Below are 22875 nucleotides of genomic sequence, written 5' to 3'. Positions count from 1 at the left end.
AATAGTATGTCTAGTTTTAATATGTAGGTTCAGACCTGAATCAATCACTACACACAGCTTTTACATTGTACAAAAAAATGGAAATTACTTTCTAAAAGAACCGACACGGAAACAGAAGAATGGATAAAGATCTATATATTTTTTACCTTAAAGAACTTTGAAAAGGACTGTAAGGGATAAAAACGAGGAATGTAAAATACATTTCCAGAGCTCTACTACACCACTGTAATAAAGAAGCATTTATTTAAAGGCCTTCTACACATCTTTATCACTAGAATGCCAATTTATGTTAAAGCTACTGTCTCAAATACTTTAAGTTTAATGGACACTACATTTCCTCAGAGGTTCAACGTGGCAATGACTAGAGCCAGAAACCTACTGATTGTGTTGGGAGACCCCAGAGCCCTGGAAACGGATCCAGTGTGGAAAAAGTATGATTCTGAAATTTGATTTAATGAAACCAGTTAGCAAATATTAGTCTAATATGTATTTCATGCCACCTTTTCTCTTCAAGGTTTATCCATTACTGCTTGAAAGAAAGAGCATATCGTGGCATCCTAATTTCAAGCATTGACGGAGACGCGGAGGCCCCTTCCCATGCGCCGACCCCAGGTGAGTAGTGGGGTCACTGAATCAGACAGTATATTGTATTTTGTTTTCCAGTGTCTCATTAAATAAGCAATGTTTGTGTCACAGCGCAGAGCAGGAAGTGACACCAAAGGCTCCATTCATCTAGAAGAATCTGAGGCATTCAATGTTGAAATAAACTGCATCAAAATCATGTTATAGTGTTTTATTTTGTCTAATGAAAGACAAGGACCCTAACCATTTGCCTTTTACAGCACATTTCACATGTGCAAGACGTGTCACTTTGCATCATTCACACAAAATTCAGCTAAGAATTCAACTCCCAACTGACTTACAAATTATTATCATAAATGGAGAATTTATCAGCCTAAAGGCAAGTTAAGGAGAGTACTCTCTCTCTACCTGTGATATATATATATATATATATATATATATATATATATATATATATATATATATATATATATATATATATCTCACACTGCACATCCTCCTGGATGACCCCTAAATGGACATGAAAACCAGAGGAGACAGACCTTTGCTGCTGCTTTTTGGTTTCTCTTTTCTTGACATTGTAGTTTTATTATCCCTTGTTTATATCGTATTCCTTGCTTTTATATCTTTGTTGTGAAGCACTTTAGGCAGCACTGTTGTTGTAAATGTGCTATTGAAAAAACAGTTGACCTTGCGTCCTAATAGATATGCTACCAATAGATAGTCTAAAGCACCACTTAATCTGTTTTCCTAATTCCAAATAGTTTCTGAACAGTTCAGACTTATGCTGAAGCCTCACAGCTTTTTGTTTTGCTGCTCTGCTGGGCTATTGAACATGTTCTCATTTTCTCCCCACTTTACAGGTTTGTATTAGTGAAGTAGTCTATGTGTTGGCTTCTGTATATTTCTACAACCACCTAAAAAGACCTAATGAAGGCCTGTTCTGATCTATTTCAATGAATCAAGTGTGGGTTTAAGCCACAGTGTTTTAAACTTTTGTCACATCACAACTGTTCTCTTTTCTTAAACGCAAACATTTTTGGAGCACTTACACTGTCACTACTACCCAAAGCAGGTTTTCTTATTTCTTATTTCCCATTGATCCAAAAATAAGATTACCACCACAATTATGATATAATGCTTGGATGTTTGCTTGCAATCAGTCAAATTTGTATTAATATATGGGAATTTTTCCTTTCATGGAAACACTAAGTGTCTTTTTTGGCATTTGACTGTTATGAAAATAATCGTTCTGTGTGGGTGCCAGCTGCTCATATCCTGGATAAGTTCCATAACTCCACATCAAAATAAAAACCCGTACATTTTCAATACTTAATGTGGAAACTCCTTTTTCACACTTTGATGATCAGCATATCCAGGTCAATCACCAGGTGATCGGTAAGGAGCGTACCCATGCGTCTCACCTGCCGTCCTCTTATTGGTGGATGTGTCGCCCTTTGTGTGCCTATGCTGACCAATCAAAATAAACAAAAAAAAAAAAAAAACGGGAACTTTCGTTTTAATTAAAACACCCGAAGGCGAGTAACGAAGGTCTTTTGTGGGTCATTTTTGCTTTTTTAAACGTACCATAATTCTTAGCGATACGAATTTATAGATTTGTTTTTAATATTCTAAAAGCTTTCAAACAGCCAGGCGGTGTAGGCGCACCCTTTGTTTGTTTGGCTGCACGGGAGCGCGCGTGCGTGCCCACGCCCTTCACAGGTGCGTACAATGACCTCATCCGTCAGGAGCACAGGACGACTGCAGGTAAAGTGGATCTCTCACCTATACCGACCTGAATATATAGACTTTCACATTTATAGTTTGTTGTTTTTGTTACCGTAGTAAATACCAGAGGAAAGCAGGTAAAAGCTACTTAAAATCAGTTAACAAAGTTTAATAGAGACGGTAGTTCTGTGTGGACAGCGGTTCACCTTGACGGAACGCTCTTTTTAAAGCTAAAACATTTCTGAAAACATACATTTTGCTTTTTTTTTTTACTTATAGGAAATGTTCAATATGAGCAATTCAATGAAGAAAGCGGAAGACATGGATGATTTTTTAAAAACGGTAAGTTACATTTAAAGGGGAAACCAAAACATGGAAGCAGAAGCTGCAAAAATGTATTTAAATTAAAAACAGACTTCCCTCTGCACATTAGTCTTAATACGAGAGTTATTTTACAGAAATGACCTCTTTTGCCTTTTTTCCCCCTCTCTATTTTCATTTTTCAGTTTACATATGCAGGAAAACTGCATGGATGTCAGGAAAATGTCACAAGAAATCATAAATTTGTGAATGGGAAAGCCAGAAAGCTGTAGGAATACATAGTTTTTTAATGTTACCTGGCTGTGTGAAAAGCAGTTATCTGCCACACTCTTAAAATACAACTAATAAGATTTATTCAGTTTTGTGAGATACTATAGAGAAAAAAACACAGCTAAATAGTTTAGGGCTGCATCTAACGGTTATTTAGCAAATAGATTAGTCTGTTGATTAATAAATGCAAACCTCTTTATATATATATATATATATATATATATATATATATATATATATATATATATATATATATATATATATATATATATATATATATAAAAACAACCTGATATATATTTAAAAAGCTGTATTAAAACACTGTAAAGACAAACATCACCCTTGTTTTAAGGGTGCTAATATGTGCTTTTTTTGAATATGCTGTAAATGCAATTAAATATGCAATTAAACTTGGTAATTGAATTGGTTAAATTGCGTTATTGAAACGGTTTAAGTTAAAAATAACAGTTTTAATAATTACACATAAAACACAAAAAATGCCTTGAAAAAATGTTTCGACTCAAAGATAGAAGTTATTCTGAAAAATAAAACAAATGAAATCAGACTGAACAACTTTCCACTGGAGTAGCAGATAATATCACTGTTCAAGATAACTAAAAACAGTTACAGGGAGATGAGATTTAAAACTTCAAAAGGAATAGAAAGAAATCTAAATATTATTTGTAATTATGAACATTTTTCCACTATTGAACGAAGGGATTACTTGAACTGAGTGATCCCTTTGCAAAAACTGTATTATATTCAATCTTTTAAAAGGTGCCCTTTTGCCAAAATTTTTATTGATGCTAAAAGATCTGTTCAGTTGTAATTACACTTGATAAAACACGTAAGGCAGGTTTATTTATATAACACTATTTGTGTAAACACAGATAAGCCTGTCAGACACATAGCTTTGTAAGTTGTATGTTTCAGTAATGACATTTTAAGTAGCCTAATGCTATTGTTTGTTTGTTTGTGGGTGTGCGCGTGTGTAGGTGGATGAAGTAAGAAGCCTCATAGAAAAAATCTCCAGCCAAGCAGAGGAAATGGAAAGAAGACACAGCTGCATCCTCTCATCTTCAAACAGCAGCAAGAGTAAGACTTTTGGGAAAATCAAGTAAAACTTTTGAATTGTGTCACAAGTCTTTCTTGATAACTTTACTATTACTTTTAGAAATCTATTAAGATCTTAGACATCCCCAAAGAGCCAACTAGAGCATGAGAAACGATAGAAGCTTAACAACCTTTGACAAACAGAGCTCTGTTTGTTTAGAGAAGGGGCACAGAGTGAGGTCCACAGAAACAGACATAATAGTTCTTGTAGCTGGAAAAGGTAATACAGCCATTCTTCCAGTTTCTTAGATCTATGCAACCAGTGCTTTTAGATGTTTAACCTTTCATTGCTATATTTTAGCTGAATGGACTATTCCTTTATGTTGTCTATAAAATTACTGATAACTATAGCGCTGTCATACAGAGAGAAGTGAGTGAAGCTTATTTCTTTAGTTTAGACACAACATGCAGAGACAGAAATGTGCAAATCCCTAAAGCAAATTTGTTTGATGTTTGTTTTAGGAGGTAAAGATGAGCTGGAGCTGCTGAACAAGGAGACCAGAGAGAACGCCAACTTGGTCCGATCCAAGTTAAAACGTGGGTGTTACAAACTGGCTTTTCTGCTGTAACCCTTGGACCCTTTGTGCTCTTTGTTGATATTCCCTGAGGTTGATTGTTTTTGACAGATGCAGTTTAGGCACACATTAGATCTGCCTAAATACAGGGATTAAAGTCAGGAGGGTGTAATTTGACTGGCAAATGAATAAAACAGGAAAGGGTGTATTGCATTCTACTATATCATTGTTCCTAAAAAAGCTCTTGATTGTTTTGCACCATAAAATGGTTAAACAGAATTCTAAAGCAGACACAATTTGTGTCATGGGCGTAGGTTTGCATAGGGACCATAGGGACATTTCCCTACCAAAATTTTGGAAGGACCTATTTGTCCCTACCAATAATTGGATGTAAACAACATGTTTTTAATTTACTACAGCAGCCGCTTCTTTTCCTCTCGCAGCTTCTCTGCCTGGTAGCTGCAGCTGCCTGCTCTTTCCTGTCCCTTTCACATAGCAGCGCATCAACTGTGCTGCGCGGTTTAACTCTCTGATTATTCTGCCTTAAGTTCCGCCTTCTCTCTTTCTGATTGCGTGTTTTCTAGTCTGTATGTGCGCGGGTGCTTGGAGCGCAAAAAAAAAGACGCTAAAATAAATTAATTTTGGGCTACGAAACTAGTCCAAATAAAAAAAAATATTATCTACGCTAAAACAGGCGAAAGCTTCTGATTGGAGTTCTGTAAAGAAGCAGGAGAGAGTTTTTTGATTTGTGGAACTTGAGAAATGTAAGTTAAAAACATTAGGATTTCTTTTATTTTATCTTTTAATCAGATAGCCAAAGGTTCCTTAAAGAAGATCTTTTATGAAATGAAACCAGGTGAAACGTTTAAACGTTTCCTTTGGAGGAGTTCTGGATGGAGAATATTGACAGACAAAAACTTTTTTTTTTTTTTACTTCTTAAATGCTAATATTTTTTTTACAATCTTGGTATAATTCCTGCTCTAAGTGGGTCGCTCTGTCGGCTAAAGGCACATTTTAGTGGCCCTATACTCCAGTTTACGATTAATCAATTACTAAATTAGTTCACGATTATTTAAATAATTTGTTAATATGATTGTTTCAGCCATAGATAAAATACATGAAATTAGCTACACAGAGTAACTACAGCCCAGATTTACAACTTCTAATATTAATATTTTAAATGCTCAGTGTCAGTTCCTCTTCTAGTTCCAGTGCACATGTAAATACAATACATTTATTTGCTGTCCCTTGAATGTATTATTTTGCATGATCCAGAGAGAGCATATTAGATGAAAAAAAATAAGAGTGGGTTTTACCTCTGCACAATTCTATATCTTCAGAAGAAAACACAGGGTAAATCCACATATTATAGACTATATTTGGTTAAACAGACACTGTCTTAGTCGCAGGTAAATTTAAATGCAATCCTTTTCAAAGTGGAAAAAGTCCTAATTCCACATTCATCAGAGCAAGTTATGCTTTAAATATTGATAAACAGCATTTAGTGCATGTAGTGCTTATAAGATTTGTATTAATGTAGCAAGAAATGCTGCTGTTCTCTTTAAACAAAATGAGCCCTGAAGCTCACATTAAGCATAAAAAAGAGCATGCATATTTTTTTGCAAAGGACCAATGAAACTGGAGAATAGTGTCCCTACCAAAGTTGAAATCAAACCTACGCCCTTGATTTGTATATATTTCATTTGTGTTTCAGTAATGCAGAAAAACTGTCCATCAGATGAAACCAGAGCTAATAACTCAGTAATCCATCGAATTCAAAGGAATCAGGTTAGTACTTTAGTTTTCCTAATGGGTAGCTCTTTTTCCAACCAAATCATTGCTGCTAAACTTAACATTGTGGTGTTGCACAGTGATATGCACTATAAGCAGCTTCCTGTTCTTTTTAAAACAGAAACTGATCAATGGCCTAGCTTTACCACACTGTACATTATGTTTAAGGTGCTTTTATACATATCTTGCATTGCGATTGCTTCCAACTAGCTCATTTTGCTGACTCCCTTCTTCCAGCAGTCACACCTGACTCGCTGGTTTTCTGACGTCATGAAGAACTACCATAACATCCAGGTTTCCTTCAGAGAGAAATGCAAGGCACAAATTCAGAGACAGCTGGAAATTGGTGAGGAGCTATTTCAACAGCAACTGCTTTAAATTGTTTAACTGCTGTACAATGAGAGCAAATTTAAACAGAAGTCAGATCTATTATTTGTGTTCCTAAACTTGGCTAATACAGCTGATCATGATTCTGATCTGATTCTTTAACGGATAATAACTTTATTCATGCAAATGCCTATGATAATGCATATTTAGCACAGAGTACTATAAATGCTATTATTTAAATTTAATTGGCCTCTTGGCAGGAGCATTTTTAATATTGCAAAAACTTTATACAGTATGTACAGATCTGCCAGACAATGCCAATCCATTGTTTGAGTAACTTTTTCATTTATCCAGTTTGTTCACTGAGTGAGCTTTAAAAAGCATCTTTAAGCTGCTTTTTACATTGTGTGCATTTATGTTTAAGAATATCAGTTTAATCTGAGCAAATGCAGTAATCCTGCCATCTTGTGGTGAATATCCAAAGATGCGTGTAACATATATCTTTTCAAACTTAAATTTTCCACTTTTACCACAATTACTTAGTTATTCTATATTTAACAATCTATTATACTTCTTGTTTGTGTCTCATAGTGGATAAAGTCACTACAGATGATGACCTGGAGGATTTGCTGCAACGGGATAATCTTGCAATCTTCATATCTAACGTTAGTAAAAATATCTATGTAACGTGTGTGTGTGTGTGTGTGTGTGTGTGTGTGTGTGTGTGTGTGTGTGTGTGTGTGTGTGTGTGTGTGTGTGTGTGTGTGTGTGTGTGTGTGTGTATATGTGTATATATTATATTATATTATATTATATTATATTTATTTTTTCCTTAGATTCACTCCGATGCCAACTTTTCAAGTCAGGCACTTACTGAGATTGAAAGACGTCATCAGGACATCATCAGTCTTGAATGCAGCATTAAAGAGCTACAAGAGATATTAACAGACACAGCTATGCTGTTGGAGATTCAGGTAAAATCTCTGTTCTATTTATAAATGTCTGAGGACTAATTTACATATCACTGATAAGATGACAAGATTTTTTATTTTTGTTTCCCACCAGGGGGAGATGATCAACAACATAGAAAAGAATGTCACCAGTGCTGGAGAATATGTAGATGTGTCAAAACAGGAAACCCATAAAGCACTTGAATATAAAAAAAATCGTTATAAGATTGCATCTCTGCCAAGCTTCCTAAAGCCCTTTAGGAGACAAGCCAGTACTAAATCTGCTACAGATGAAGACTCTTCTGAAGACTGCATCAAACGTTCCTAATCTGCATTGAAACTTGGAAAATTATTTTTATTTATTCTTTTACCTCTCTTTGACATTCTTAAAGAAATGATTGTTTTTAAGAATAGAATAATTACTTCCCTAAATTAAACTTTAAATACATGAATAAAATGAGTTGTTAAGAATTTCCATTTCAATCATAGAATGTTTGTTTTATTTCCTTATAATACTGGTATTAAACCAACACTAAGTGACTTTTCAACCTTCATAAAGTATTTTTCTAACTTTTGTGATTATACTTTGACTTAAAACTAGTTTAAGAAGGACACCTCTGTCATGGTCTGAGGAGGTCTGTATTGCTCTCACCAGCAGTAGCCAACCTTGCCACACAAAATAACTATGAATGTGCAGAGTGCTTAACGGCATATATCACTTTCGCCATTCTTTATAAAGAAAGAAGTTGATGCGACTAAATTTCCCAGACAGACAATATATTTGTGCAAAATGTGCAGATTTCATAGGCAAGGCAACTCCTTCCTACTGGGATCTAAATGTGTTTACTGTGAAATTTTAAAAACCTAACATATTTATCTGTTTCATCAACTGTAAGACGTTTCCAATTTAAATATCGTCATATGATATTTCACCACAGTTGGATTCATTAGCTCATTGCTGTTAATCTTTCACGCAGCCACTGGAAGCAAATGTATTTCAATCCAACTGCAGGCAACCTGGAATCAGGATTCTGCAGGTATGCATATGCTCTCCACCACGCTGGTTTTCATGGGAAATATTTTCTTCCTTTAGGCAAAACAATACAGTCCCCCCAGTGGACAAAAGCTAACGATATTTTGCGTATAATTTAATCTGTCGATTATTCTTTCGATTCATCAATTATAATCAAATAGCAAAACATTCCTTAAAGAAGGGTTTATGAAATTATACCAGGTGAAACTAAAACTTTTCCACTTGAGTTCTGGATAGAGCATATTGACAGATGAACACGTTATTTTATCTTTAATGAAAAAAGTTCACATAATTTTTTTTTTTTTACAATTTTGTGTAATTGCTGCTCAAGATGGGTCCCTCTGTCAACTAAAGGAATGTATTAGAGTCTCTATACTCTAGTTATTGATTAATTGATTACTAAATTAGTTGACAATTCTTTCAATAATGGATTAATCACAATTTTTCCGATACTTCAAATACAATCTTGTTCAGTTGCTGGCTCTGTAACACTAATTTACTGGCTGGACTTACCTTCTCCAGAGGTTTTACTTTGATTAATGTACGTCTGTTGAATTAACTGCTTTGAATTAAAAGAAAAATGTAACATATGGATGTTTAAACAATTTAATATCAGTGTGCAATACCTTAACTTTTGTTGTTGCATAAAGCTCTAAAATGGAATATAAAAAAGTAAAAGTTGGGTTTAAATGCCCCTAATAAGATCCTCAGATTTTAAACTTTTATATATTTGTTTCAAAGTTATATTTTATGGTTCAAAGTGAGTTCTGTTTAACAGAGAACCGTGTTATTTTGCTCCTTAGAAAATGTCTCCTGGTATGACAGATTAGCACTTTTCCTTTTGATCAAGTTTAAATACAATAATTCAAATAATCTGCACGGAAAATTAAGAATATTTTTTGTTATTTAACCACAAGCTTTACCATTTAGTGAACTCGTTAAAACAAAATAGTCAATCTGTTTCCTTGTCTGTACGTTAATATTCGGTTTCTGATATAAATAATCTTCTCCAAGCATTTCAACAAGTGCGTTTTCAATTTAAAATCAGATTTCAACATAATAAAACTGGGTGGAAAAAATGCGGTGGAAATGAATAGAAGAAACAATTACAATCTATACACCCTATTTTTGACTCTGACCTTTGTGGACAGCCGCTCTGCAATAGAAGGATTGAATTAAAGCTCCCCTGAGAATAAGAGGGAGTGGTGTGGCTGTAAATGTCTTTATGGCTGAAGTTATATTAAACTAACTGAAAATTTAAGAAACTGATGTTTTGAGGATTTTGGTTTTTATGCTAATCAATGCAAACCTAACACTTTAAATGCAAAAGAGGAGCACATGGACTTCAAATATTTATAGAAAAAGTCCCTGGAAGTGCTAAATCTAAATATATGTGCCTCAGTAGTCTATCTAAGGAGTTTTATTTATACACACAATTTACAAAATAGCTTCATATTACTATTCTCATTACAGATTCTTATTTCTTGTTATTGCACGACATTCATATTAGGTATAGAATATATAAAGGTAGCATTAAACAGTATTGCTGAATCACCCTTTGAATGCAATAGCAGTAGCAGAATAAAGCCACCACTTTGGAATGTCTCCATTTATTATAAATCTTTATCTAAAATTAAATGCATTGTTGATATATCTTAATTAAAACTATGCCTTTGCATTTCTCCCTGGTCTGATGAGACTTGAACACAACCATACTACCTCCTGGAATACTGCCTGGATGAACTCATTGACTTTTCTCCCAGACTGCTTTTCACACCCTTGTGGACCTTAGATAAAACTATCACAGCACCTTTTGTGTTTTGCTGATTTTTTTTTTTCTTCCTACATTTCCAAATCCTCCAGAAGTACTGTGGAAGAGTTAAGGTGCATATAAAAAGGAGGGCAAAAAAAGAAATGGTTTGTGAGGATAAGAAAGAAGGCAGACATACAAACATGACTTATTTATTTGATTTGCCAGAGTGGTGAATCATACAAACTAGGGCTTGGGCACAATTTAAAAGGACTGAGTTATCCATGGCTGTGTAAAATGTGGGGGCCTGGCCCTTCTCCCGAAAGAACCATTAACCATTTCCCCAATCTGGAATGAAATATGAGGAAAAGCTGGAAGAATTTAGAGGTGAAAGTCTCATTTTCTGCTTTCTCATGGAGCCTCAAAGGCAAGTTTACTTCTTGGCTTTGCCCTGAGCAGCCACAGCCTCCATGGCCTTCTTCACAGTTTCCTCATCACCTAGGAAAGCCATGGGCTTGACCGGCTTCAGTTCGGCATCCAATTCATAAACAATTGGGATTCCAGTCGGCAGGTTCAGCTCCATGATGGCTGCATCAGACATACCTGAAAAAGACAATACAAACATATCCTGAATCAGAAATATTGGAGTATCTGTGCTCATACATTACATACCTATGCAAAGTTTTTCAATGCTTTATATATATTACTAAAAAGCATGGTGTGGCTGCTTCATGGGAAAATGAAATGATTTACTACACATTCAAATAATTCTAGATGCTTTTCGTGAATGCAATATATATTTATTGACATTCAAATATTTGTATGTTGAATTATTTGTCCATTAAAGTCTAGTTTTTGATGCCTTGGTGACACATTTAAATGATTGTTTAATTATGGTACTTCTGGACCTCCATTTACTTTCTTCATGCTTGATTGTGCAAAATATGAATCACATAATTTTTTATATTTCTCATATTTCTCCTCCCAATGCCTCATCTTCTCTTATATTCAGCAACTGCCTTATTCATCCCTGGCCACTTCTTAAATATGTCCAACCTTTCGACATAAAGGTCATGACTGTAATGGGAACCAAGCTGATGACCCTTTACCCTGCGGTCGACTGCAGGAGTCTTTGCTTGCTATTTATAAGCAGTGGAATTAAAAGCTCTCTATTCGCAGTCAATGTATGTTTTATAAATCCAGTAAATACATTTTTATTTCTGTAATTAAATCTCTGAAACAATTTTAGAGTTTTAGAATTATGATTGAAAAAATACAACCACACCCACACGCAAACTCCAAAACTCACCCTCTAGGTGCTTGACAATCCCACGGAGGCTGTTCCCGTGGGCAGCAATAATAACATTCTTCCCTGCTTTGATTTGTGGAGCAATAACATCGTTCCAGAATGGCAGGGCCCGGGCAATGGTGTCCTTCAGGGACTCGCATGTGGGCAACTCACCAGGCTTCAGGTCCTTGTAACGCCGAGACTGGTAGTAGAAAAACAGAAATAGATCATTGCAACTCGCCTTTAACTCTGAAGATTGTTGAACAGGAGAATAATGTTCAGGTGTTTTACCTCACTGATGATCTTGTGGTAAGGGTGATCCTTATCCATAACTGGAGGTGGGATGTCAAAAGATCTACGCCAGATCTTCACCTGCTCCTCACCGTGCTTCTCTGCAGTCTCTGCCTTGTTGAGTCCAGTGAGGCCTCCGTAGTGGCGTTCGTTCAGTCGCCAAGTGCGAATCACGGGCAGCCACATCTGGTCGGTGCCCTCCATGATGGTCCATAGGGTCTTGATGGCACGTTTCAGCACTGAGGTGTAGCATATATCAAACTTAAGGCCTGCTTCCTTAATAGCCAGGGCTCCACGCTTAGCCTCCTCCACTCCCTTCTCACTGAGGTCGGCATCAAACCAGCCACAGAAGCGGTTCTCCTGGTTCCAGGCACTCTCACCATGGCGGACAATAACTAAGCGGTGGACAGCAGTCATATTTAATGGTTATTTTACGGTTTAAGTCTAAACAAGCAAACACAGAGCCCTCAGCCCTTCTAAGTTGCTCTCTCACACACCCTGGCTGGCCAACAGTGAGCACAGACCAGCATACCAAACTCTTTTTATAGCGACCAGCCTCTCAGCATTCCACCTGTGAGAGCTCCTCAGGCTCTGATGGACACACAGGGCAGGCCAATAGCGCCAAACATCCAGCTGGATTATGAGAAAGGCTGGGAAGGCCAGAGGTCAAGAGTAAACCAAAATAGCAACATGACTTTTAAAATGAGATCCATACAACAAAAGTGTAAAGAGCAGAGTTGGCTGCAGATGGTTTCCTCACTCTGAAACTCACAATAAAACTTGCTCTACTGTGAAACAGTTCATAATTAGATTTGCTATAGAAATATTAATAGTGTTATAACAGAGCAGGCTTTTAACATGTTCATCTAGCTGTGACACCTAAGTAACCTAAATGTTTGAAGACAGCTGCCTAAAACCTTTACTTATATTCTTGGTGGAAATTGGAGACAATGTTACTACGACTCCATCCGTTCAAATAACTGTCCTCTTACTTTCTTCTTAATATTCAGTGATGGACATTTTTTTACAAGCATTTCGAAGCATTTTTGGAAGAAAATGGGGTTTGTGAGGTTTTTAAGCTCAGCTTTTATGTCTTTATACCAACACATACTTCAATACACTGGACTATATCAACCTGATATGGTCCCACTCAGAGCAGAAGGTCGGCATCGAAGGTATTGCACTATAGTGGTCATATCATACCTGGTTCAGAGACTTTTTGTTGTGAACTAAGTGATTGCAGATACTCTGTTCTGTTGATTTATGGGGTCCTACAGGGCTCAAATCTTGGATCCCTGCAATTTTTCTTGTGTCTCCTCCCTCTTAATTCTACTGTTTTGGAAAGCATAGGATTGTTTTTTTTATGTAGTGGATGAAACCAAGATCTTTGTGCCCTTAAAACCGGACGGTGACTACTATATGCAACTTTTGCAATGTTTTCTGAAAGTAGGAATTACATTATTTTAGTATGAAGTTGGTGGGTCTTCTTCTCATGTAAATGTTGGCTTTCTTGCAGGTTAAACAAGGATTCTTGTCACAATCCTTGGTTTACAATTGATGGTGCTTTCACACAGGGTGAACTGATCAGTTTGGTAATAAAATAAATATTTGTTTACCTGAGGCAACTGACCAAAGTAAATAAAGCACAATTTTCAAAAATCCATTGAATCCTCTCTACAAATCTTTGTAGCATTTTAATTGGATTACTGAACTTCTTTGTACATTTAAATTTTCTTCTTTCTCTGTCATACATTTTGTTGCTAATTTTACTTGTATTTAATTCCTATTTAGTAATTCATTAGTTTTAAATTCTAATGTGCTATTTATCATGTTTATTTTTGTTTAGCACTAAATTTAGTGCTGTATGTTTTTAAACTGGTTATGAATAATTTTGACTTGATTTGGCTTACACTTCTTAGCAATTAGCGTTTTTATGCATTCAATTTACCTCTGTTTATGTTTTTTATTTGTTTTGCACAACTTTGCTCTCCCTATTGTAATGTCTCTTTATTTCAATTAGTAGTTAAAAAAAAAAAAAAAAAAAAAACTTTGTTTGCTATTACAGAATGTCAGACAATTTCTGCAGTTATGATGAGGTTTGGTCTCACTGCAGCAGGGATTTTTGACCTTCAGGTTTCTTGGTTGTTGCAGGGCAATGCAATAAGTTCAGCTTATTCAAAAAAAAAATATTTCTAGCATGGAGACTGTAAAGGCTCCTCCAGGACCTTACGATGCTATACACCACTCATTAGTTGCCCTGGTTGTACCCCTCGGGTCATTGTCTTGGGAAGGAGGATGTTGTCTAAGATATTTTGATATATGGCCCCACCCATCCTGTCCCCTTAGCAGAAGAGCACCCACAAGGTGTGATGATTGTGAAGCCGGCTGATCACAGCTCTCTGTACTTGGGCTCAATCTGAATACCTTAAACCAGTGATGACATTTAGACCATGGTGAAAGTGTAAGAGTGGCCACTATGACACTTGCTATCCAAATAGCATACTGACATTAAGAGAGGTGCTAAGAAAATATAGCAGGATGCATCCTAGCCCCATGTAATTTAGCATGGGGACTTCCTGACGTTTCTAGCTGCTTCTTGGAGCTATACAGTTGCACACAAGCATTTGCACGACATCTTTTTTTATTTTTTTTATGTACTCCACTTGACACATACTAGTAAACAAACCTTCATATAAGATTTAGCTATTCATTACAACTGTTTTCCAGAAGGCTGTAAGACAAGCTTTGACATAATAATAAAGTCAAGGCTGGTCAAAGGAAGGAATTGAAGATACAATTTGAAATATTTGGATTGAACAGGATCATTTCAGCATGTTTGTTTGGAGTTAGTTTGTTTGAACTGGTGTCATATATATTTATAGATAATTAATTTAAACAACTGCAATAATACAGCAAGATTCTCAACACAGGGCAACTTCTTAAAGCCTAGAGAACAGGAGGTTGGTTGTTAATCAGATACTTGTGTATTGCAATTAAATGCAGTTTTATGGATTGTTGCTTTAGATTCAATCACTCACAGTTGAAGATTACCATAGCAAATGGGAAAACCTGCAAAATAGTCTTCATGTCAAATACTTACTCTTAGTTTAGTAATCTCGTGTATATTTTACTATTACAGTACTTGAATAGAAACATGTGTCTCTTTAATAATTAATTTTTATTGGGCCAAAATAGATTTGATCTTAGTAAATTCTGTTGTATTAGCTCTACATTGTGCTTCAATTCACTGCTTCAAAATAATAGACCTTCTGACATTATACAAGTATCTTAAATAAGAAATTCATTCATCCATTGCACAGTAGTCCAGTAACATAAATAGATAGAAATTAAGCTGTAAGGTCTGACAATTTGTAAATGTAAAAATTTTCTACAGTAGAGGAATTGTCTTTAAGTTCATAATATTTACAGAGTAAAACGTGTTTTTTTTTTATGCTATCGATAAATCATAAGACAAATTTTTCATATTCTTTCCCATTATGGCCACTAGGGGTTGATCTTGAATAACAAAAAAAGTGATGCTTTAAAACATGCTGCTGGTGTTTATAAAAAGTAATAAATAAATTAATCAACACTTTAATTATTAAATACCATTGCAAAATAGTACCATATGTAAATAAAATAGACATTTAAGTTTTCCACCCTAGATAAAACCTCTACTATATTATTTTTTCTGTGTTACTTTAGACAAAAGCAAGGGAATACAACATAAGAGGATGTCTTAGACGCTGAATATTCTGCTGCATCTGACATGAAATTTGATGCCAGGAAGAAGAAATTCCCAGAGCTGAGATAATTGAGATGGCTTAGAAACTGAGCCGATAAATCCAAAAGCTAAAATGTGATAAAAAAAATGCCCTGTCATCTTACTATGAAATTATAATCCACTGGAAAAGCATGGGTCCAAAATAGGAATGTTAATGGAATTCTAATAGTGATGCCAACCTGCATCCTGTGACCTTAACCTTGGTTTGTACTGTACAGAAGGAACTGGGAAGGAGAACAATGTGCAAAAATGGCAGTCATATGCATGTATATATCTATGTGTTATAAATAAACAACATTTCTTTATAATTTTTGCACTCTTTCACCCCTTACCCCACCCTTTCACTATGTATGTTTGTTTTGGTTGTTAGCAGAAGTGTCAGTTACTTTGTTTTAGTTATTATGGGTGCTTTCTCTCTTTTTTTTCTCATTGGGGCTGATATTCTCAATAAATGGTCTTGAAAAATTCCTTTTCTTCTGAATAAAAAAGATAATATTCTAGTCCTTAAGTTAAAGAAAAAAATGGGTTTAAGAGATTGAAAGACGATTGATGCTTTTCTATACATTTACATCACAGTTTGATTTTTTTTTTATTTAATCAGAAATATAGCTATTTAATGTGAGCTTATGCTTTAATATTACTAATATTATGTTGTTTGTTGATGCCTACCATTCAGTACTCATCATGTTTCTTGGCCAAAAAAAGCCACAAGTTGTATCTCCGCCTTAAGCATTTCCCTTTGGTTGGAAAGGCAACTTAATGATCTGCTGCTGATCTGTGTTTTCGCCCAGGGATTTGTAAGCATCCTGTCTGCAACAAAATGCTCTGCTGCAGATTGTCAGCCTGCTGTTTGGAGTGGAAAAAAAAAAGTGGACACGGGGGAGTTTGTGTGATTACAACTGTTCCGATGACTCAGCTTAGAGTAGCAAAGAACTACCTTTGAGGGCTCTAAGGTCCTTTGGTGCAAAAGAGAATTTCTCAAACAGCACTTGTTTTAGATCAAAGTCACGGACGTATCCCATGAACCACAAACACATTACAAAATGTGCAGCGGTATTTATGCAGAGAACTGCACAGAACAGCAAAAATGGGTGATGCTGATTGTGTTAGGTGGTAGTCTTCATGTGCAAAATGCTGAGCTAGCCAATTGCACATTATATGTGCAGATACTCCCTAGGCATAAGAGAACTAAAACGCAAGTCAGTAGCTTGGGAATATTGAGCTGCTGGTATCCGAGGAGCAGTTGATAAATTTATTTTTGTAAATTTGAGTCAACAGGAAACAAAAAGGAAGACCTTTTTGCAATATAATCGACGATGGGTTTTCTACCTAAACCTGCAGTCCATGTTGCGTATTTTTAGAGAAAGTCAGAAATAAGTGCGCAGATGTGAAATATCAGGAGAATTAAAGATTTAAATTTTATTTCTAGTTCCGCAAATTTGGAGGAATTCAGGCATGTTAGACAGAGATAATCTGTAAATATGTATGTGTTTTAATTCTCGCTACAAATTGAATCTGCCTGGATTCTCATTGGGTAATTCTTACATATTACATTTGTTCAGTTGTAAGAGAATCAAAACACTGAATGTCAAGAACTTGCAGAAATTACAGTATTGAACTGTGCATTTGTTTTTTGCTTTTTTAACATTTTCATGTGAACTTGTTTACTGGTACATGCTTTCACTTTCATAATCCCATGCTTTGGTATGAATACAACTCACTCAGACATATGCCCCTTTAATAAATCCTCTATTCCTCATCTGCCTTGATAGCACCGGCTCAATCCTTGCTCACTAGGGGGTTTAAATCCTTGTCCTTATAAGATGTATCAGCAGTGTAACCACCAGGGGTGCAAATTATCTTATTTTTAAAGAATCTAACAAAAATAATTACTACTAAGAGCAAGAGGGATTTACAGCTCAACAGAACTTTGGGTTAGTGTGAGTTTGGCAAATATATTAAACAAAAAGCGTATTTCCCATTAATCAGGAAAAAAAATATATGCTTTAGTTTTATGGAGGGTCACTTTATCCAGCAGTAGACTGTTTTTCCAGATGAAGTAGGATTCATGTAGAGATGTAAAGCAATATTTTCTCTCACTTTTTCAAGCATTATTCCTCAAAGTACATAGTTTTGCATTAAACCAAGGAGTCAGCCTCCTATTAATAAAATCCTTCTTTTTCGTCTAAAGCAGGGAGCAAGAAAAGAAGTAACCAAGAAATAAGTAATCTACAAAATCATATATTTGTGAATTGGGGGATAAATGAAATACTGTCTACTGTATTGTTCTGTGATACAGAGGAGATAAAAAATGAAATTATTTATATTTTATTACAGTATGATCTGATAATGACCTGCTGAAGTGAAGCCTACTTTATGGGGAGATGAACTGTATCCCCCAATGTTTCAGGTTAGTAAAGCTGAACGTTTCCATTTCCCCCATTCATGTTGCATCTGGGTCATGTACAGTAAGACATCAGAGGGTCTCTGAACCCAAAGAAGTGCTTTTGTGGTGGCGCAGAAAATTCTTTTTATATTATTTTTTTTAAGGCAGTACCACTAAACCTGCTCACAAGTGGGACTAATTTCCATAACACTGATGAATATTTACTGGAACATTTTGCAGATAAATTAATTTGGCAAACAAATGGTAGTTTTGAATTGATTGGGACTGAGAGGAAAGTGAATAAACAATGTTTTTATTAGAATCCAGGTTAAGCCAAAATGCACACGCAATATTAGAAAGCAAAAGCAGAATACTGTTCAGTATATGTATCATTGTTGACTAAAAGTTTGTGTTTTGTATAAACTAAAATCCCAATAAATCAAACAAAAACTTTTTTATGATAAGAAATGCACAATCTACAGCTAAAAAGTTGGTTAACAATAGAAGAATAAGCTGAAATATTCTGACTCCATTCCCAGAAATTCCTCCCTCTTGAGACATTATACCTTATTTGGTATGCAGTTTATGCAGATTTATTTTTCAATAATCTGTTTTCTGTATACATGTATGCATATTTCCTGGAACCCAAATGGGAAGAACTTATTTTAAATTCCAAAACACAGATGTAATGAGCTTTTTTTTTTTAATCTCCTTTAAAGTTCTCCCAAAATGTAATCTTTTCCTTTTCTTTGCAAGAGATTTTTCCTGTGCAGGTCATTTGAGGTCACAGCTGTAGTTCTCTTCTCCACCAGAAGAAGGCAAGCTGTGTCAGATCTGGTGAGTCTGGACAGCCCATTTAAAGATGCCAGCCGTTTGTTTCTTCCATATTTAATAACTTTATACATCGTGAAAACAACAAACAGCTTAGTTGTCTAGAGTACTGTGAAACCCAGGTTCAAGTTCTGGTATAAATCTGGCGGTGGTGATTGCGCTTGCTGCCATTATGAAGAAATGTGCTATTTCCATACCTGCCTTTTCTTTTCCTGTGAGTGTTTTTCTTCCTACGCCTGTGACCGTTCTCTCTCATCTTCTGCTGCTGCAGTTTAAGTCTAGAGAGGCTGCATTGTCAGGGTTTGGAGAAAGTGCTTGCGTCAGACTCTGTCCTGCTATAAAAGCACAGCCTTCTGCTGCAGCGAGCAGTCGGGGCTTAAACCTGAGCCCTCTGTACACCTATTCTCCCACACAGGCATAAAGAGGCGAGGGAGAGCAGCCTATCCCTCCAACACTCAGCCATGAGTAGCTTCGGATATGACCCCTACTATGCCTCCTCATTATACAAAACCTTGTATGCTGAGTCTACCCCTCGGGTAGTGGTGCGAGGAAGGACCCATGCCAGCTACTCTTCCCGTCCATCCCCACTTTCTTCCTCCCGTCTGCAGTACTCCTCTCCCAGCCGGGTGATGTTCTCCTCCTCCTCCTCAGCTTCTTCCCTAGAGCGGGAGCTAAACCAGGCAGCCCAGATCAGCTCCGATTTCAAAGCGGTACGCACACAGGAGCGAGGCCAGCTGCAAGAGCTCAATGACCGTTTTGCAGGCTTCATCGAGAGGGTGCGTGAGCTGGAGCAGCAGAACCGTGCTCTGGAGGCAGAGCTGCTGTTACTGAGGCAGAGGCATTCAGAGCCATCCCGTCTCAGAGCATTGTATGAACAAGAGGCTAGAACTCTGAGGGCAGCTGTGGATGAAGCAAGGGCAGAGCAGCAAACTGCCCTGGGTCAGAGAGAGAGGCTGGAACAAACCCTGAACTCACTGCAGGGTCGATATGAGGAGGAGATGTTGGCTCGGGAAGAAGCAGAGGGCAAGTTGATAGAGGCCCGTCGTGAGGCTGATGAGGCAGCCTTAGGAATGGCAGAGCTAGAGAAGAGTGTGGAAACTCTGCTGGATGAACTGGCTTTCCTCAAAAGAATCCATGAGGGGGAGGTGGCTGAACTTCAGGCTCAGGTCCAGATGGGGGTCCAGGTAGCCGTTGAATCTGAAGCCGCCACTCCTGATCTTTCTGGTGCTCTCAGGGACATCCGGTCCCAGTATGAGAGGCTGGCTGCAAAGAATATGAAGGCAGCTGAAGAGTGGTTTAGGGGAAAGGTGGGTTCGCTGACGGAAACTGTTGCTCAGCACAGCAATGCAGTGAAAAGCTCAAAGGACGAAGCAGGGGAGTACCGGCGTCAGCTGCAGGCCCGCATACTTGAGATTGATGCATGCAAAGGCCTTAATGTATCCCTGGAGAGGCAGCTGCATGATATGGAAGAGAAGCAGAGCGCAGAGATAGCTGCTATGCATGTAAGTAGTAGCACACTGCAGTATTATGTGATGCTTCTTTAGATTCAGTACTTTTAGGTTACTCACCTTGCTTTCTATTAAGGACATAATTGCAGAGTTGGAGAATGAGCTGAGGGGGACCAAACAGGAAATGGCACGCTACCTTAAGGACTACCAAGACCTGCTCAATGTCAAAATGGCTCTAGATATTGAGATTGCAGCATACAGGTAAGACTAAAATGCACCTGTTTAGACCTTCTGAGTGTGGGTCCATTACAAATAGACATAACAAAAATTAGAAACATATAACTGTTTCTATCATCTCTGTTGATTACAAATTGTTAAATGTCACTGTTTCATTTTGGTTTAATATTAATTATATATTTATTTCATAAACTCTAACAGAAAAACAAAATACAAATAAAATAAAAATGTTACTTTTACTGTTGTAAAAAAACTGTCACATTTGAATACAGTTTGTTGAATATTATTTCTATGTGTAGCAATTAAACATGTTCAGGTGCATACACAATGGCATATTTAATTATTTGAAACTTTGAACATTTTTAATAAATGCTTCAGTATGATTTTTAAAAATTTACTATTTTGATTGCAAATTTTGAGTTTGTTAAGTTATTTTGGAAGGCATCATTTTCTCTCATTATTTCACAGCCCACTGTTCTAGCTATGTATATGTATATATCTAAATTTAGACAGTTTAATTTCTCCTCAAATTGTGGTATTTTATCATGTCCCATTTTTTCTTTAACAGAAAACTTTTGGAAGGTGAGGAGTCTCGCTTCAGTGGGGGAGGGATTGGGGGTATGTCCTCCCTGTACAGCCACACCCTGGTGGGACCCTCCTTTGGTCGGCCTATCCTCTCCAGCCTCAGCTCTGGCACGTCTTACCTGATGACCTCCCACCTGCTCAGCTCCAGCACCACTGAGGGCATCATCTCAGCCACCCATGCCCAGCAAGAGGAGGCCGCACCCCCTTCAGACGAGGAGGCAGAGGAGGGACAGGGTGATGAGGAGGAGGAGCAGAAGGAAGAAGAGGGTGGAGAGGATGAAACAGTAGAAGAGGAGGAGAAAGAGGAAGAAGAGGGAGGAGAGGAGGAAAAAGAAGAACAAGAAGAGGAGGAGCAGAAGATAGAGGAAGAAGATGAAAAGGGGGAGGAGGAGAAACAAGCGGAGGAAGAAGTGAAGGAAGATAAAGAGAGCAAAGAGGGAGAAGGTTGGTATTTTCTTATTTTATTTTCATTTTCAATACAGTAAACTATTAATAATTAATGTCATTTAGGATTATGGTAATACAAAACCTAATATTCACATTTAGGTGGTGATGAAGTCGAGCAAAATGAGGAGGTTGACCAGACTCCTGCTGCTGAGGGAGAGAAAGAAGAACCAGATGATGGAGTGGAAGCTGAGGTTAAAGCAGAAACACAAGAGGTAGAAAAAACAGAGGGACCAGACGACAGCGCTGAGAAGGCCAAAGACGGAGAAAAAGCAGGGAAGGAAGAAGCTAAAGAGGCTGAAGAGATAAAGGAGAAGGGAGAGTCAAAAGAGGGCGAAGAGAAAGAGAAGGGAGAATCTAAAGAAGGCAAAGAGAAAGAGGTGAAGGAAGAATCTAAAAAGAGTGAAGAGAAAGAAGACAAAACTGATGCCAAGGAGGACAAAGCTGATGTCAAAGAAGCTGCCCCAATAAAAGACAAGGAGGATGCTAAAAAGGAGAAAGTTGAAGAAAAAACAGCTGAATCAAAAAGCACAAAAGATAAAAAGTGAATTCAGCACAATTTGATTTTCATAGTGCAAATTACAGCTCAACAATCAAATAATATCTCAGCGCTGGCAATCCTGCTTGTTAACATGGTGCTCAATATAACAGTGTGAAAACACTGACAGCAACAAATCAAGCTAAACTGCTTCAAATGTCAAAATAAATAACCTATAAATATCTGACTGCACAGTTCCTGGTGTCTGTTACTACTGAATGATAAGTGAGCGTTTGTGGTTTGGGGGAATAAATAAAGAAATACTTCTTCAAGCCTTCTCTATTAGTTTATTTGCAGAACTCCCTCAGTGAGTGCACTTATGTAAGCAGTGCCTGTCTAATAATCAGATTCTATGTGTGCTAAAAGTTATATTGCAAAATGTAATATACTGTATCCTATTGAGATGAGAACAGATTTTAGAAAGACGATCAAAGGTTCAACAGTAAGAAAATAAACCCGAGTTTAGTTCCTTTTTAAAAAAAATAATGTTAAATAGACATTAAAACCAATAATATCTTAATCTCAGTGGATACCTTGGACCTATGTGAATAGTGAATAGTAATCATCTCCTTAGTTTAATGAAAAAAAATCCAGTGCAATGCTGTGATGTGATCATTAATTTTTTTCATTTTTAAAAGCCCTTTAATATGTCTGAGTTAAAA

At 36.7% G+C, this 22875-nt stretch overlaps 4 protein-coding genes across 5 annotated transcripts in view; 3 read left to right on the top strand and 1 right to left on the bottom strand.

Moving 5' to 3' along the window:
• The window catches only part of LOC119792377 (putative helicase mov-10-B.1), a 77722-nt gene extending 77029 nt beyond the window's left edge, over nucleotides 1-693 (top strand). Inside the window, exons 27-28 of the mRNA XM_038298989.1 lie at nucleotides 343-431; nucleotides 515-693. Coding sequence (XP_038154917.1) covers nucleotides 343-431; nucleotides 515-620 — 195 coding nt within the window. The 3' untranslated portion in view covers nucleotides 621-693. The remainder of the gene's footprint in view (nucleotides 1-342; nucleotides 432-514) is intronic.
• Nucleotides 694-2168: 1475 nt separating this feature from the next.
• On the top strand, nucleotides 2169-8081 carry LOC119792372 (syntaxin-2-like). 2 transcript variants are annotated; one of them, XM_038298983.1, is made up of 9 exons: nucleotides 2169-2349; nucleotides 2590-2652; nucleotides 3897-3996; nucleotides 4477-4551; nucleotides 6245-6318; nucleotides 6559-6667; nucleotides 7240-7313; nucleotides 7485-7622; nucleotides 7714-8081. In XM_038298983.1, exons 1-9 carry the CDS (start codon nucleotides 2314-2316, stop codon nucleotides 7924-7926), a joined length of 882 nt encoding a protein of 293 aa, XP_038154911.1. In that variant the 5' UTR covers nucleotides 2169-2313; the 3' UTR covers nucleotides 7927-8081. The 2 variants fall into 2 exon arrangements, with proteins under 2 accessions (XP_038154911.1, XP_038154912.1); XM_038298984.1 differs by lacking the exon at nucleotides 2169-2349 and adding an exon at nucleotides 2356-2447.
• Nucleotides 8082-10577: 2496 nt separating this feature from the next.
• Nucleotides 10578-12488, bottom strand: pgam2 (phosphoglycerate mutase 2 (muscle)). The gene is made up of 3 exons (XM_038299014.1): nucleotides 11961-12488; nucleotides 11691-11871; nucleotides 10578-10984 (listed from the first exon to the last, which is right to left on the bottom strand). Exons 1-3 carry the CDS (start codon nucleotides 12375-12377, stop codon nucleotides 10815-10817), a joined length of 768 nt encoding a protein of 255 aa, XP_038154942.1. The 5' UTR covers nucleotides 12378-12488; the 3' UTR covers nucleotides 10578-10814.
• Nucleotides 12489-19313: 6825 nt separating this feature from the next.
• LOC119792351 (neurofilament light polypeptide-like) lies at nucleotides 19314-22485 on the top strand. The gene is made up of 4 exons (XM_038298954.1): nucleotides 19314-20463; nucleotides 20546-20670; nucleotides 21215-21675; nucleotides 21778-22485. The coding sequence occupies exons 1-4, from the start codon at nucleotides 19423-19425 to the stop codon at nucleotides 22221-22223; spliced, it is 2073 nt and encodes a 690-aa protein (XP_038154882.1). The 5' UTR covers nucleotides 19314-19422; the 3' UTR covers nucleotides 22224-22485.
• Nucleotides 22486-22875: the final 390 nt, after the last annotated feature.

The sequence above is a fragment of the Cyprinodon tularosa genome, unplaced genomic scaffold (assembly GCF_016077235.1).
Source record: "Cyprinodon tularosa strain WSP-4 unplaced genomic scaffold, ASM1607723v1 ctg418, whole genome shotgun sequence".
Classification (NCBI taxonomy): domain Eukaryota; kingdom Metazoa; phylum Chordata; class Actinopteri; order Cyprinodontiformes; family Cyprinodontidae; genus Cyprinodon; species Cyprinodon tularosa.
Note: the sequence above shows the minus strand (reverse complement) of the source record. Positions and strands in the feature narration are given on the sequence as shown.